Genomic DNA, 18,227 nt, shown 5'->3' on the forward strand with positions numbered 1-18,227 from the left:
ATTATGATAGTTTCACATCATGAGCTCACGCCCGGAAACACACACATACATACTCACACACACAACCCCCCACACAAACACACTTAAACACTCTCTCTATTTCCATATTAATTTTCTCTTCACCTTAGCGCGAGACATGGGATCAATCAAGCTTCATGCTGACTCTGTAACACCTGACAAGAGGCGATGCAATCAAAGACACTTTGCTGTTAGAATATTACAAAAAGGTGTCTGCTATGAATAGATGCATGGTGTATATCGGCTTTTGTGATAAATGATAATATAGGTAGTGCCGGGTATACGTGACATGATCTATTACACTATGCCCAGTTCTAAGCATTGGTATGGTCCTCTTGCTACCTCCACACGTTATAACTGTCGACAATTTCGGTGGAGCTAAATTTTAAGAAAGAATCTGATATAAGCGGAATGCATATCCTGAGGTGTTAGAAATGCCACATAAAAAATCATGATACAAATGCAATACAACCACAAGATGAAACGCAAAAAGGTAACAAGACTACGTAACCAAAGTTGAAAAACCACTGAACGAAGTGTCAACCTTCATCGTCGTGCACTTGTATCATGAATATCCTGAGTTTCGCACGATGTACAAACACCACATTTAAATCCTAAACGTCATGTACGTTCCTTGAACCCCACTAGATTTTGTGCATTCATAGGAAGCGAGAGTTGCTACATGTAAGTCTGAGGAAAATGTTGAGCAGACGCTGCTTGGATGACTAGTAGTGGTAGAGTGATTATGGGTAAAGTATGGCTGGGCATAATCGATTGTATCAGATTGGAGTCTTGGTGATCACAGTCATTTCCCCCTTTCCACATTTCCCTCCAGCACATGAACATTGAGACAATCTTTTTATTAGAAGATTTTAAATGTTTTGACGGGGACTTGAACGGGTCTATACAAATGAGACCAGAGGTAGACATCTACATACAGGAATAAAGTATCTCACATATTTAGCATCATGTGCCTACTTCAAAACAGCACTGCGTCTCTTCTAGGGAAAGGATCCATACCCAGCATGCGTGCAGAAGAGTAAAGATGCGCGAAAAAGTACAGATTTTATAAACCACGAGCCACATGATCAGCTCAACTGTTTTTTTGTGAATGGTAGATATGGAAATACGTGTACGAAGTGCATTGAGTAACATGGCTAGAAACTGTACAATATATCAACTCTAAAACAATGATAATGAAAATCATTGTAATGCTACAAATATGGAAGTCAGCATGTAAGCAGTGGCCTTTGCGTGGTGTTCAGATTTGGCTACTTGCATTTCAAAAAGGGCCTACAAGTACATGTATAATGAACATCTTCCATAATTTGGAAAAGAAGCCTTTTGTTAATGTTAACATTTTGATAGTCTTCCAAGTGTTTTTTCATCATTGACAGACTTTTATTGTTTCTCTCAGAGGTGGATTCCTTCATGTACTGTTAGATTAGATTTCCGAGAGAAAGACTTTTCACATATTTTACACTTGAACGGTTTCTCTCCAGTATGGATGCGTTGATGACCTGCGAGATTTGATGCAGTTCTGAACGCCTCCTCACAAACGTTACATTTGAAAGGTTTCTCTCCTGTATGGACGCGTTGATGATCTGTGAGATGTGAAGGTTGTATGAATGCCTTTTTACATTCTTTACACTTGTATGGTCTCTCCCCAGTGTGGATGCGTAAATGAATTTTAAGATTGGAACGGGAGTGAAAACCTTGATCACAGTGATCACAATTAAACCGCATCGCTCCGGTATGGTACCGTTCATGAGTAGTGTGATTGGATTTATCACTGAATGATTTAGCGCAGAACTTGCACGTGAAGGGTTTGTTTCCTGAGTGACCTCGAACATGGCGGAGAAGAAGAGATCGCCAATCGAAGACTTTATCGCACACTTTACACTTGAAAGGTTTCTCTTCTCGGTGCGTACGTTCATGAGATGTTAGACTGGACTGAGTAGAAAATGATTTATCGCAAAACTTACATTCATACGGCTTTTCTACGGGACGTGAATGTCTGCCATCAAGCATATCATGCTGGCGTTCAAGCAATGGCCCAGTTTCCTTGTAAAGCGAAGTTTCGGGTTGAGGGAAGTCAGCTTGAAGTTGAAAATCTGCCTCAGAACTAGACTCGGAGACATGCTGATTTTTGTGCGATAAGCTAGACATCCTAAGATCCACTGGAACATGTTCGATATTGTGAACCTCCAGGTCGGCAGATTTGCCTGAGTATTCGCCATCTTCCGACTCATACCCAACGTGTGCATGGCCTGTGTAGTGATCTGAAACAGAAACGGGATGGTTAGCAGTTTGGTTACGGTTGCTTTGCGATCTTTGGCCATTGTCCATTGCCGGTGTCATGGGATTAGAGCATGGGTTATCGTCAGTTGCTGTTGAAGGATCATTAGCGCGTGTATCCTTGTTCCTCTGGAACTCTGGTCGAGGTGGCCTGAAGTTGTCTACTGCAGTGTCCAGCCAAGGATGATCTTGGAGCACTCTGGAGGTAGATGTTGGTGTGTTCCAAGAGGTGAATAAGGAATGCTGAAGTGCATAATTCGCAAAGGAGCCTTCTGAGGTCGTCTCTGGGTAACCGCTATTGGGGTTTGCGTGGTGATGAGCCGTGTAAATCGTACCATAAAATGGTATATTTCGCTGTGGGGGATACCCAGTTGACCTTCTGCTGGTCCATAATGGTGGAAGTGGTGAGAGTGCCTCCGAAGTCCAGTCACAATCATCCATGATCCACTTACTTCAACAATTCTTCCAAACTCAATTCTCTTGCCATGTAGGGCAATGTATCCGAATTCAATACCAATAATCCATAGAGCAGAAACAACTCATACTAGGAGGTTAGTATTGTAATCAGTAGCAACTGTGTGTCCCGAATATGTACATGAATACTTTGAGATAATTTGTCACGTTGATGTCTATTTCTAGGCCAATACATTAACGAGCTGCTCTATAATTATCACTAACACGACCAATGTCTTAACAATCAGCTCATGCGATAAATTTGCACGACATTTACCGACGTTGACAGACGTTGACCGACGTTTACCGACGTTGACCGACGTTTACCGACGTTTACCGACGTTATAGCGTTACTAGTACTTCCTTGGTCTTTTATTCTTTTCTATAAATTAATCCTTGCTTCTTCATCCGAGTCCATCCTTACATTTAAGTGACACATCATGATATTTTCACATCATGCGCTCACGCCCGGAAACACACACATGCACACTCACACAAACAAACACCCATCCCCCCCCCTCCACACACACAAACACACACACACACTATCTCTATTTCCATATTTTTCCTCACCTAAACGCTTGACATGGGATCAGCCAAGCTTCGTGTGGAGTCTGCAACACGTGACAAGAGGTGATGCAATCTGAGACACTTTGTTGTTAGAATCGAAGAACACAAAGTGTCTGCTATGAATAGATTCATGGTTTACATGGTCTCCTGTGATATGGTCTATGTAGTACCAGGCATATGTTACACAATCGATTAAAGTACGCCCTGTTCTAAACATAGATGTGGTGCTCTTGCTAACTCGTCACGGTATAACTGTTGACCATGTCGGTGGATCTAAGTGTTAAGAAAGATATAAGCGAAATGAATATCGTGAGTTCCGCGCTATGTACAAACAGCACCATTAAAACAGAAAACGTCTTGTACGCTCCTTGCATCCCACGAGCTTGTGTGGATTCACAGGAGGCGTGAGTTTCTACATCTGCGAAAAATATTGAACGGTCACTGATCGGATGACCACTAGAGTGCTTAGCTGTAGGGCATCTCTGGGCATAAGCGATTGTCACAGGTCACAGGATTGAACCGCCGCCCCAACACCATTAAAGCCTGGTTAGCTCAAAACATATAACAACGGATTCACCTCTCCATTTGTCAGAAAGGGCAGTTAGGACACAGTATCTTCTTTGAAAGATCCCATCGACACCAAATTTGGGGTGCTAGCTGTGCTAGTACTCGTCCGAACTAGCTCACTAGCTCCACTGCATGGATTTATACTGCCTTCAAGAATGACGTCATGCGCTATGTTTTGCTGCATAATCACAAAATTATGGCACCAAACTCGTTTTGATGAAAAAAACAAATCTTGCTTGCCCTGTTGAGTTCTTCCAGACAACAGATCGTGCTTCTGCAGTGTTTCTTTTCCCCCCATCCCTCCCTATCCAACGTATTCAGACCATCATGATAATATTGGTAGGAACTGATTGGGTCCACTTTCACAACTGGTGTTATCTAGCCATTTCCCGCGGCTCTGCCTTGAGCTATATTACATCCATTAGCATTGCAGTTCTACGACGAGCTAACAGCAGCTCTACTTTGAGCTACCAGCAGCTCTAATTTGAGCTTACTGCAGCTCTACGTTTAGCTATTAGCATCTCTACTTTGAGCAAACACTCTCACAACTGGTGTAATCTGGCCATTTCCTGCGGCTCTGCCTTGAGCTATATTACATCCATTAGCATTGCAGCTCTACGACGAGCTAACAGCAGCTCTACTTTGAGCTAACAGAAGCCCTAATTTGAGCTTACAGCAGCTCTACGTTTAGCTATTAGCATCTCTAGTTTGACCAAACACACTCACAACTGGTGTTATCTGGCCTTTTCTGCGGCTCTGCCTCGAGCTATATTACATCCATTAGCATTACAGCTCTACGATGAGCTAACAGCAGCTCTACTTTGAGCTAACAGCAGCTCTAATTTGAGCTAACAGCAGCTCTACTTTGAGCTTACATCAGCTCTACGTTTAGCTATTAGCATCTCTACTTTGAGCAAACACTCTCACAACTGGTGTTATCTGGCCATTTTCTGCGGCTCTGCCTTGAGCTATATTACATCCATTAGCATTGCAGCTCTACGATGAGCTAACAGCAGCTCTACTTTGAAAGACGTCATAGTATCCGGATACAATGGAACAATAAACCGACATTCACAGCGAAAATCATACACACAAACGGACAAGCGTACACACACATGCAAACACAACGAAAGTAGAGCAAGAAATGAACATATCTAAGAATTATCGGCTCGCATGTCAGGTCAAAACATCACCGCAACACACCTACTAAACTACCATATATTCCATCAATTATCGCGATAATATTATAATAAAAAATTAAAATAATAAAAAGTACAGCTTACGAAACCGATTGAACGCACTACGAAGATTTCAGCGCTTAGCATAGGTCGCAATTCTACAGACGTCCAACTCCATTCTGTACTTTTTCCTAACCCATTGACTGAATGAATATGACCAGAAGGAAATTACTAGCACACCACCGAGCGTGTTTGGTTGACAACGATAATGCAAGAAAAAAGAAGACGACAACAGGAAAGTACTAGGAAAAATTGTATATTTCAACAAATATGTATTACGTTGAACGATACATGAAAAGCGCAAACAGAATCATAGTACATGTGTTTGCAGATAATTCAGGATAAGACGGTGCACGCAGAGCAATAACTAAAACTGAACAGTTACCAAAAAATGCCTATAAGAAAACGAGTTAGAGAGTTTGAAGCGTTTGAAGCATAAACAAGGAATAATGTTTTAAACGCTCTTTGATAGGTTAAAAGCATTTCCCATAATCTTGAAACGATACTGCTGTTTTCTGTGTTTTGTATTTCCATGGTCTTCCATGTTTCTTTTCGCATTGAAATCTCGTCACAATCGCTTGTACATGATCAGGTTCTCTCAGGGATGGATCCACTCATGACGTGTTAGGCTGGATTTACTAGTGAAAGACTTTCCACAGTCCTTACACGAAAATGGTTACTCTCAAGTATGGATTCGTTGATGATTTTTGAGAGTTGACATTTTCCGAAATACCATGCCACATTTTTTACACTTGTATGGTTTCTCACCAGTATGGATGCGTTGATGCACTGTGAGATGTGATTTCGTTTTGAATGACTTGTTACACAAGTTACACTTGTATGGTCTCTCTCCAGTATGGATGCGTCGATGCCGGGTGAGATCTGATTTCTTCGTGAATGACTTCTCGCATGATTTACACTTGTATGGTCTTTCTCCAGTATGGATGCGCTGATGTACCGTGAGATTTTCTTTCACCGTGAATGACTTATCGCACGATTTACACTTATATGGTCTCTCTCCAGTATGGCTACGTTCATGAACTCTAAGATCGGTATTACGGCGAAACATTTGATCACAGTAACCACACCTGAACGGCTTCTCCCCGGTATGGATACGTTCATGAACATGTAGGCCGTATTTGTCACCGAATAGCTTTGCGCAGTACTTGCACGGAAACGCTTTGCCTACTGAGTGAAGTCGTGCATGTCGGGTAAGATTATGTCGCGTGATGAACATTTTGTCACACTCTTTACACTTTAACGATTTCTCTTCTGGATGTGTACATTCATGAGAACTTAGGCAAGACGAAGTAGAAACAGATTTATCGCAATGCTTACATCTATATTGCTTTTCTCCAAGATGTGAAAGTTCGCGATCAAGCCTATCGGGCTGGCGATCAAGGGACTTTCCGGCTTCTTCGCAGAGTGTATTTTCTGGTTGGAGAAGGTCAGATTGAAGTTGACAAACTTTCTCAGAAAAAGGTTCAGACGTGTGATGAGTGTTGTTTATTTCAAGATCGTGATGATCGGAATCCGCGGGTAGACTAGTCACTGGAGAAGATACTGGAAAATGTCCGATGTTTTGTACATGCCCTGCGTGAACGTTCATATCGGCAGATTTGCTGTAGTTCTTGCCATATTCAGTGTGAAACGCTACTTCCTCGTAGCCTGTGTACTGATCTGAAACGGGTTCGCGATAGCAGTTAACTCTTGGGGTACTGTTACCTTTCGAAATTTGATCCTTGTCCATTGCCGATGTCAAGGAATCCAAACATGGGTTTTCGACAGCTGTATTTGAAGCATCACTGGTCTTTGTATCCTTGTTCCTCTGGATTTCTGGTCGAGGGTCCCTGAAGTTATCTGTCACCATGTCCTTGGGTACATGATCTTGAGGAACACCGGCGCAAGATGTTCGTGATTTCCAAGGGTTGAATGAGGTATTCTGAAGACAAAAATGGGAAGAGGAGAATTCTGATGTGGCTACTTGATTACCACTATTGGGGTATACGTGGTGAAGAGCTGAGTACGGTGTACTATAAGATGGTGCAGTTGGCCGTGGAGGACACGCGGTTGACCTTCTGCTTGACCATATTACTAATGGCTGCAGTGGTGAGAGTGCATCAGAGTCGTCACTCTCCTCCGAAGTCCAGTCACAGTCGTTCATGATTTACCTACTTCCAACAATTCTCACAACCGTAATTCTTCTTCCTAGCACTGCAAGGTTTTCTAATCAAAACAACAAATAAAATGCTTGGAAGTAACAAGAAGTCAGTTCAAATAGGAAGACAACACTCCCTAGTTGTATTCAATAGTTTTGTAATTAGTAAACAGCTGGTGTTTCTCTTTAGTAATTGGAAGAACAATGCGCAAAGTCTGCACATCAACACAGCTCACATCTATTTCTGGCACTGAAGTTATACTTTACACAATATTATAATCTTGTGAAATCACGCCCATACCCATAATCACAAACAAAGGATAATAGAAAAGCTGACAGGATCGCTTTTCTAAAATACAAAAACCCAACCCACACCCATCTCTCTTATGTAGTCTTCACCTCCAATTCTGACTTGGAATCACACAATTATTATTTGAAACATATATTATGTCATGCCGATGAGGAAAGGGATAGGATGAGGCGATGGTGTGAGTCTAGGCCGACTACGGACAAGTATGTGGGGAGATGAGGCATGAAGCTATGAGGTGTGAAGACATGAGGCATGAAGAGATGAGGTATGAACAGATGAGGTATGAAGAGATGAGGTGTGAAGAGATGAGGTATGAAGAGATGGGGTGTGAAGAGATGTGATACGATGAGATGTAGAGTTGTGAAAGTGTAGTTGGTGGCCTTTCACCCCTTACGTCAGAGAACAGCATTAGTGTCTAGACTAGACATCCCCATTTTCAGCCACTGGCTATGCAGCTCTGTTTTAGTTTGTGGTGTTGAATGGACGGAGCACAAAGGCAATAGAAAAAGTTAACGGTTTTTCTCCGCATCCGTTGGAACGCCACCACCCTTCAAGGATCAAAAGCAATAATTATTTTATTTGAAATCGGATGGTGAGCCAATATAGTTATGATGAAGAAAGGAAAAGGACAAAATGTTACGAGTTATGACACACTGTGCACCAATGTAACCAGATCTTATACAGGCAGCGAGTGCGACAAAATGGCACAAAACTGACAAGCAGTACTGACATTCGGCGACCTGACACCTACATTGTAGCTCCAACACCTCTCCAAGGTGCAAACCAACAACCTATATAACTTGGAAGGCTCAGGTTCGGAAAGTTCTAAGAGGGGAAGGAAAGCGCAACGAAGAAGAGCACGAGCTACGTATCACGGCAACTAAGAATACCGAAAGTTACTGGATGATGACGAAACTAGTAAGACTATTGGACGGACCGGCTTCGCTACAACTCGACGACGCAAAGCAACAGCCCACCCAACTTGGGCGGCTCAAGTTTATGTAATAAACGCTGTCCTTCCCCTCGTGGAACTTTCCGAACCTGAGCTTTCCAAGTTGGAAGGGTGTTGGTTTGCACCTTGGAGAAGTATTGGAGCTAGGTGTCAGGACCCCGAATGTCTCAGTAAACAAGCCTCTTGTAGGAGCAAAGCAAATGTGCTTACATAAAATTATGACACAAATGTCTCAGTACTCCTTGTCAGTTTTGTACCATTTTGTCGCACTCGCTGACTGTATAAGAGGGATCTGGTTACGTTGGTGGACAGTGTGTCATAACTCGTTACATTTTGTCCTTTTCCTTTCTTCATCATAATTATCTTATTATTAGAAATTGGGTTATTTGACATGGACTAGAACGGGACTGTACAATACCACATATGGGATCAAAGTTACAGACAGAAACAAAGGAACTCACATATTTTGAATCATGTGTGAAATCCCAAGCCGCACAGTGTATCTTCTAGAAGATGCGCGACATAGAAAAAGAACTGTTTTTTCTATACAAAACATGAACCGCCAAGGGACGCACCGAGCAATAAAAGTGTTTCTTCTTGTTAATTTGGAAAAACATTCCTTTTGTGTAAGAACTGCAATGGAAAACATAAATTAAACTGTAGATATCAACTGCAATACAATGATAATGTTATTGATTTTACATGTGTTGACGTCAGCATGTAAGCAGTGAAATTTGCATGGAGACCTAAATTAAACATCTGGAAAAACCTTTGGCTGTTAATATTTGCATGGTCTTCAAATTCTGTTTTCGCTTTGATGGATTTGTCACCAGCGCTGTTACCTGATCAGTTTCTCTAAGGGGATGGATTCTTTCTTGGACTATTAGTTAGGAGTGCTTGGCCAAAGATTTCGAACATAACGCACACTGAAAAGGCATATCTCCAGTATAGGCATATCTCCAGTATGGATGTGTTCTTGTTCTGTCCCGGCTTCAGTGACACTTCAGTTCACCGAAAGGTGTGGAGAAGTAGGCACTATGACTCGATGTAGATGATCCAGTCACTGAAGTAGGATCTGCGTGTTGTGCAGCCCTAGATCTGTGAGCAATGGTCTTGGAAATGCCAGTCATGAATGGGTCTCACCGAATCAATTTTAAGGTCTGTTGAAGAGATTCTCTTTTACCTTACATTGCAGTTAGAGTAAAGAAATTTATTCCTATCGCACAGCTATGAGTCCAAATATAGTCAATAACAGTGTCCTCGCAGGGAATGAAATGCCCCCAATCATACAGAAGGGAAGGACAGCTCCTCGTGGAAAATATATCATATCCTGTATTTCTTGTGTCGTAATAGCTCAAACTTATTCCAAATATAGCAATGGAAAAATTCTAGTTTCTTGCCACAAGGTTGTTATATGCCTCGTTCTTTTACAAGCCTTTATTTTCCTATATTGACCTCGTACTCAGTCAATATTAGATTTAGCACGACAAACAGTCCGTATTTCAAATTCCAGAACGATAACCTCATGAATCCCGGTTTTACGACTGCACAACCGTTGCACCACCACCTACTCATGCAGTGACAATGCTCCACTAGGCACCGTTCCCCTGCGCAACCCCTAAGCAGTCAAATACAAGTAGTCAATATAGCCCTAAGGAGTGAAATATGCAGGAATATTTGACTGCTTAGGTATAGCGAAAATCAAAGGGAGTCAATACTAAGAGAGTGAGAATGCCCATTAACGGTTACCATAATTTGCACACTAATGATCATGAAACTCATTCTAGAGCGAGAAACCCTGAGTTGCGACGACCTGGCTTTGTCCCGCTATGATAAGCATCACAAATACCATCTTCTCCATTGTATTTGGCATTTGGCCCATCCAGCACTGGCGGTGCATCCTAACTGTGACTCTAGTAGTCAACCTATCAACCTCACACTGGTCTGATGCAGTGGAGTAAGATATGTTTTACGTTCTCAGCTATCAAGAGGGAGCATCGCTGGCCATACGAATGGGTCCCTAGCTTGAGTTCTAGTGGTGACAGTCAAATTTCTCGTTTACACATTATCAGCAAACAAATGGACAGTGAGATAGTATTCGAATAGTTTTGATAAGTAGTAGATCGTTTACTATACAGGATGACACATGGGACCTAGAGTTCATACATGAATAAAATTTTAGCATCATGTGCGAACATGAAAACAGTAGAGCGCCTCTTCCAGCGAAAAGATCCGTACCAGGCATGCGTGCTCCAGCAGTGGGTTCCGGTTATTTAGCATGGCTTATTTATCCTAAAAAACATACAGTAACGTTTAGCGCAATTGAGTGGCAAGGTAAGAATGGCAACACGTTCCTTTTCTGTAAGAAGTGCAAAGGAAAACAATAAATAAAATAGTGGATACCACTCGGAGTATAATGACAATGATAATGGTTTGCACGTTACATTATTATGTTGAAGTTAGCATGCAAGTAGAGACCTTTGCATGGATAACGGATCTGGCTTTAAACGACATTGATTTTATTCTACTTGCGGTTCGAAACGGGCCTATGAGTAGCACTTTCAACAATCTTGAAAACAATCTTTCTGTTTTACGGTGTTTGTATTTGCATGGTCTTCCATGTTGTTTTTCACATTGAAAGACTTGTCACCATAGCTGACACTTGATCAGGTTCTCTCAAGAGTGTGGATTCGTTGATGATTTACGAGGGTTGACATTGCTTGGAAGTCTTTGCCACATACTTTACACTTGTATGGTTTCTCACCAGTATGGATGCGTTGATGCACTGTGAGATTTGATTTCGTCGTGAATGACTTATCACACAAGTTACACTTGTGTGGTCTCTCTCCAGTATGGATGCGTTGATGCACGGTGAGATTTGATTTCGTCTTGAATGACTTGTCGCACGATTTACACTTGTATGGTCTCTCTCCAGTATGGATGCGTCGATGCCGGGTGAGATGTGATTTCGTCGTGAATGACTTCTCGCACGATTTACACTTGTGTAATGGGTAGCCGAGTGGTAGGCGCGGTGAAATCAACACGAATTACTTTTATTCTACTTTCAGGTGCACACCTGAGATATAATCGTTAGTGAAAGAAGGAACGGCAAAATAAATAACTTTCTCTCCGGTGCTCACCTAGAGGTTGAATCCTTATTCTTCGAGTTAGCTTTCATTGCTATCCAATCTAATCTAATCTTCTCTTCATCAAAACAGAAATGCTCAGCCGCTTTTATGCAGCAGACGCCGTACGCTTACATACGGAGATACACTAAATATACATCAGGCAAACTCCGTATTAGTTCCGTACTGCTTCCGTATTGGTCGGGCAGGGATACTACACCCTCCCTTCCTACAGATTATCACGCCCTCGTGATTTTCAAAAAATTAGTGAAGAGTTACGAACACAGCGTCAACCGGAAGATGGCAAATTATATCGGAAATGATAACGTTTAGAGTAGACAGAAGAAATGAACTGATAACAAATCATAAAGTAGAAGCACACCAGGTTCACACGATCTCACGGGGTCAAAAGGGGAAAGAACTGTTCTCCAAATAGGACCTGAAAATCCACAGCACTCTTGCTGCACAACGCTGGCACAACCCGCCAGGAACATCGCAGTTCAAAAACCGAACTGAATACACTATAACTATAAGGGGCGTTGTCACACACATTGTCCCACGTTAGCTGGGTAAACCGTGGCTCACCATGATCAGACGCCTACCAAACTAAACTGGATTCACACACTCGCATAAAGGAAGACTGAAAAGAACAGGGAGACTGAAGGAAGACAGGAAAGAAAATGCCATACCTGGAATCAGCGTTAGTAACCACGGCGGCGGCTGGAGCTATGGCGGAGGGCGAGCCAGGTTTTATCTTCATCTTGGTTGAGCCGGTCACTCAGAGCGGCTAGCTCGGCGTCAGACAAATGACCTGATTGACCTCCCTCCTCGTCTTGAATCGTGGTCTTCACATTGTCGATAGCATCGCTTTGCGCGACGTAAAGAGTGATGGTCTAGCCAGGAAGAGTGTTGACAAAAATCTGCTTCCCACCACGGAGACGAAGTACCAGGTGAAGAGTGGACTCCTGCTGAATGTTGCAGTCACTCAGGGTTCGGCCGTCTGCCAACTGCATGCGTGCCAGCGAAAATCAAACGCTGCTGGGCTTGGGGAATACACTCCTTGTCTTGGTCAGCAGCCTGCCTGTCGTCGTCTTCATCAGCCTCGCCATCACCACCGGTAGTATACATGTAGGTAGCGGGTCGCTTGGAATCGCCATTGGAGTCTCCAGTCTCTTCGGAGGCGTGGGTTCGAATCCCACCGCTGCCACCAATGTAATGGGTAGCCGAGTGGTAGGCGCGGTGAAATCAACACGAATTACTTTTATTCTACTTTCAGGTGCACACCTGAGATATAATCGTTAGTGAAAGAAGGAACGGCAAAATAAATAACTTTCTCTCCGGTGCTCACCTAGAGGTTGAATCCTTATTCTTCGAGTTAGCTTTCATTGCTATCCAATCTAATCTAATCTTCTCTTCATCAAAACAGAAATGCTCAGCCGCTTTTATGCAGCAGACGCCGTACGCTTACATACGGAGATACACTAAATATACATCAGGCAAACTCCGTATTAGTTCCGTACTGCTTCCGTATTGGTCGGGCAGGGATACTACACTTGTATGGTCTCTCTCCAATATGGCTACGTTCATGAATTCTAAGATCGGTATTACGGGGAAACATTTGATCACAGTAACAACACCTGTACGGCTTCTCCCCGGTATGGATACGTTCATGAACATTTAGAGCGGATTTGTCACTGAATGGCTTGGCGCAGTATTTGCACGGAAACGGTTTCTCTCCAGAGTTAACTCGTCCATGACGGGTAAGATGAGATGGCCTATTGAACGTTTTATGACACAAGTTACAATCGAACGATTTCTCTTCAGGATGTGGACAGTCATGAGATGTGACGCAAGACTGAGTAGATAAGAATTTATCGCAATGCTTACGTTTATACGTTTTTTCTCCAGGATGTGAATGTCCACGATCTAGCGGATCATGATGGCGAACAGGTGACTTCCCGGTTTCCTCGCAGAGTGACTTTTCTGGTTGACGATGGTTAGTTTAAAGTTGACAAACTGCCTCAGAAAACGGCTCAGAGGTGTGATGATTGTTGATCCTTTCACGATCGTGTTTCTTGGGATCCTCAGGTAAGCTTGTCAGTTGGGAAGACATTGCCACATACCCGGTAATATGTACACTGCGGCCTCCGTTAAGGTTATCATTGCCAGCATTGCTTGAGAAATTGCTATACTCCGAGTTTAACGTTACGTTCCCACTGCCTGTGTAGTGATCTGAAACGGGAACGGACAAGTTTACAGTTGCTTTACTGTTGTCTCACGTACATTGATCGTCGTCCATTGCCAATGTCATGGGATCCAAACATGGGTTTAAGACAGCTGTGGTTGGAGCTTCACTGGGCTTTGTATCTGTCGCCCTCTGGATTTCTGGTCGGGGGTCTATGACGTTGTCAGCAACGCTGTTCAGCCGATAATCATAGAGTACACCGGAAGAAGACGTTTGTGTGTTCCAAGAACTGAATGAAAAACCCTGAATAGAACTATAGGATACCTCTACGGTGGCTATTTGTTCACCATTATCGTGGTTTGCGGGGTATAGAGCTGTGTAAAGTGCATTGTAAGGTTATGTAGCTGGCGATGGAACTGCCCTTCTGCTTGTCCATATCACTAATGATGGCGATAGTGATTGTGCATCATAGTAGACACACCCCTCCGAAGTCCAGCCACTGTCGTCCATAATTCACTTCCTTGACCAATTTTCACCACCTTTTCAAATTTCCAAATTCGGCAAGGTATTCGAATTCAATATCAACAATTCAAATAAGAAGACAACTCGTCCTGGTCGTCGCCAATATATTTGTAATTAGTAGTAGCTGGTGTTCCCCCTTAGTAATTAGATGTACAGTGTGCCAAGTCCTCACGTTAATACAGTTCACATCTATTTCTAGCACTGTCCCTTTACCTGACACAATGTTTATAATTCTTGTCATTTAACACGCGCAGACACACACACACAAAAACCCACCCCATGACCTCTCTCTCAAATTTCGTTTTCATCTTCACACCTCATTTGGAATCGAAAAATTTCGAGCATGCATGTCCCGCACCAGACTTGATAAAGTGCAGAGAATCTTTGTTGCTACAAAATTATATGAATTCAGACACAGTTTCATGGTAGTTCTTTAGCCCAGAGGGAGATATTATAGAAAGGGTGTACAAGATGTGACAAAGTCATCATATTCAACATTAGCCTCCGCTTTCGGCACTGATAGCAGGGGATAAGTCACGGTGAAATGGCACCCCGCGGCACTCATCTTCCTCTGCCGAGCCGCGTCCTTGACTTATCCCCTGCAGGGTGAACATCGTGCACGAACAGTCTACCGTCTTTCTGACATTGCCACTCGAACTTGACAATAGAAGCTGCTTTTCGTATGTGCAGCTACATTGATGGTGTTTTTGTCTTATGTTTGTGAATCCTTCCCGGAAGCAAATGCTGGTTTTTATGCATTCGTGTAATTACTCAGCGTTATTTGCAATAATAATAATAATAATAATTCGGCACTGATATGCATTGAATATCATTGTTCTTTTATCAAGTTACAGTTGTTCACGCAATGAAAAGACAAAAGAGTGTGTTGCGTGCGCACTAAAAACATGAAAATTAAAACTACAGCTAATGTATTTCCCGTGTTATTGTCCTTGCTATAGTTGGTGAAGCACGTTGTGGTGAAGACAGAAGTAACGAAGATACCAACAGGGGATAACTGTTAGCCACTTCGGCGATTACTTCATATGGAAAGTTTTTGTTCCTCACACCGGGTCTTGTTCTATACGCCTACTGACTTGATTTTAGTCGACTCATGATTGCCACCAAGAGCACACAAGAAGTCAACCGAAATTTCGAATCAAGCTAGCCTGCATAATATCACCACTCTTTAGCCAGGTATGAAGGCAGTCGGCGGACAGCGCGAGCTCCATTGTGGGGAGCAAACATTTTTCCTCTGAAGATGTCAATTCAATATTATATCATGAGTTGCCCACTATGCACAAACACCATTAATAAAAGATATCTGGCATGCATGCTGCTTGAACGGATCTAGATGTAAACCCCTTCCACCACCCTTTCCGGTCGGAACAATTTGACCGGGGAGAACTTATGCCAACCCAAATATCAGATATAGAGATATGAAAAAATTACGAAACAGAAAGCGACTGTTAAGCATGAGGGTTACAACTATTGATCAAAAATTACATTTTCATTTCAAGGCCAACGACAAAACGTAGTGGCAAGAAAAAGAGAGAAAATGTCCTTCGCGTGTTGGAAGCTTTGTACATATTATGTTAGTTAGGACCTGAGCTGTGTGTTCAGAAGGAGAATGTGCTTTCTTTGCAGTTGTTTGGCACTGTTCGTCGTGAAGGTGTGAAATATATCCCATAATTCTTATTATTATCTCTCTTATCCTTGTCACTACGTTTTTGTCACTGATTGGATTATGAAGTAGTGGTTGCGACTTCGGCGATGATTTGTAAGAAAGGTTTGCTCCCCACACCGGAGCTCGCGCTATTCCGCCGACTTTACTTGACACTTGACTGACTCACGACTGCCATCCAGAGCACACGAGAAGTCCATCGAACCTTCGACTCGGCAAACCTGCAAGAAAGCACCACTCCCTGCTCAATACACAGTGTTTCGGGGAATTCACCCCTCATCAGTTGAGCTTGAGTAGGCTGAGGAAGATTGTGCCTGAAGAGCACCACTTATATAGTGCTCTCCAGGCACAAACATCACCAGGGATACAAACTTACAGAGACGCTTCGCTTCCAGCGCGATAAACACCTCGTGAACACCAGATAGCATCGTGAGTCAGTGTCGCTCCTGGACGGTGAGACAGACGTCGAGGACCCTCGGTCATTCGCAACGCTGTCACCTCCAAACCAACTAGTCGCAAGCCCGCGCTGGGCACAACAGTACGAAGTAGTGGTTGCGACTTCGGCGATGATTTGCAAGAAAGGTTTGCTCCCCACACCGGAGCTCGCGCTATTCCGCCGACTTTACTTGACACTTGACTGACTCACGACTGCCATCCAGAGCACACGAGAAGTCCATCGAACCTTCGACTCGGCAAACCTGCAAGAAAGCACCACTCCCTGCTCAATACACAGTGTTTCGGGGAATTCACCCCTCATCAGTTGAGCTTGAGTAGGCTGAGGAAGATTGTGCCTGAAGAGCACCACTTATATAGTGCTCTCCAGGCACAAACATCACCAGGGATACAAACTTACAGAGACGCTCCGCTTCCAGCGCGATAAACACCTCGTGAACACCAGATAGCATCGTGAGTCAGTGTCACTCCTGGACGGTGAGACAGACGTCGAGGACCCTCGGTCATTAGCAGGGCATTAGCAGGGAGTGGTGCTTTCTTGCTGGTTTGCCGAGTCGAAGGTTCGATGGACTTCTCGTGTGCTCTGGATGGCAGTCGTGAGTCAGTCAAGTGTCAAGTAAAGTCGGCGGAATAGCGCGAGCTCCGGTGTGGGGAGCAAACCTTTCTTACAAATCATCGCCGAAGTCGCAACCACTACTTCGTACTGTTGTGCCCAGCGCGGGCATGCGACTAGTTGGTTTGGAGGTGACAGCGTTGCGAATGACCGAGGGTCCTCGACGTCTGTCTCACCGTCCAGGAGCGACACTGACTCACGATGCTATCTGGTGTTCACGAGGTGTTTATCGCGCTGGAAGCGGAGCGTCTCTGTAAGTTTGTATCCCTGGTGATGTTTGTGCCTGGAGAGCACTATATAAGTGGTGCTCTTCAGGCACAATCTTCCTCAGCCTACTCAAGCTCAACTGATGAGGGGTAAATTCCCCGAAACACTGTGTATTGAGCAGGGAGTGGTGCTTTCTTGCAGGTTTGCCGAGTCGAAGGTTCGATGGACTTCTCGTGTGCTCTGGATGGCAGTCGTGAGTCAGTCAAGTGTCAAGTTAAGTCGGCGGAATAGCGCGAGCTCCGGTGTGGGGAGCAAACCTTTCTTACAGATTGGATTATGCATGCTGTTTTCTTGACTATTCACATCAGATTCTATTTTTTCCGTTGTCACTTGTACAAATTACTGGAGTGATGTATCTCGGAAATTCTTTTCTTTATAGCTGTAGTCTCTTAGCATATTTTCATCATTCCCTGTAGCATTTTGAGAAGAAGGGAACGAAAACGTTCAATACTTTTTGACACATGTCCTAATGCGCAGGTTCATGCGTAGCCAATACATTTTTTGGAGTATTATTAGTGAACAAGCGTTTCGGAGACAGAAGTTATAATATAGCCATAAAGACAACTAAGTGCACCGTAAGCATTTCATATAATGTCGACATGTATGTGTAAAATGTTGTACGATTATCACCTTTTTTGTTTCGCTCTTTTTCCCCTTCTTTCACTTTTATCTATCCATATAAGATTAGTTTCAAGTAGTCCTTATTCCATTGTTACGTAGATTCACTGATGATTGTAACAAGAAAACAATTCTGAACAAATCCTCGCTTTCCATTTCGTTGTGTGCCTTGCGATAATCCTACAACATTTTACACATA

At 43.2% G+C, this 18,227-nt stretch overlaps 2 protein-coding genes across 2 annotated transcripts; both read right to left on the reverse strand.

Moving 5' to 3' along the window:
* Positions 1–910: 910 nt before the first annotated feature.
* Positions 911–2,757, reverse strand: LOC135826788 (zinc finger protein OZF-like). Its single transcript, XM_065339394.1, has one exon. It carries the CDS (start codon positions 2,755–2,757, stop codon positions 1,432–1,434), a length of 1,326 nt encoding a protein of 441 aa, XP_065195466.1. The 3' UTR covers positions 911–1,431.
* A 2,323-nt stretch (positions 2,758–5,080) lies between these two features.
* LOC135826789 (zinc finger protein 271-like) lies at positions 5,081–7,308 on the reverse strand. The gene has a single exon (XM_065339395.1). It carries the CDS (start codon positions 7,306–7,308, stop codon positions 5,827–5,829), a length of 1,482 nt encoding a protein of 493 aa, XP_065195467.1. The 3' UTR covers positions 5,081–5,826.
* Between the last annotated feature and the right edge of the window lie 10,919 nt (positions 7,309–18,227).

Source organism: Sycon ciliatum, chromosome 10, assembly GCF_964019385.1.
Source record: "Sycon ciliatum chromosome 10, ocSycCili1.1, whole genome shotgun sequence".
In the NCBI taxonomy this organism is placed as follows: domain Eukaryota; kingdom Metazoa; phylum Porifera; class Calcarea; order Leucosolenida; family Sycettidae; genus Sycon; species Sycon ciliatum.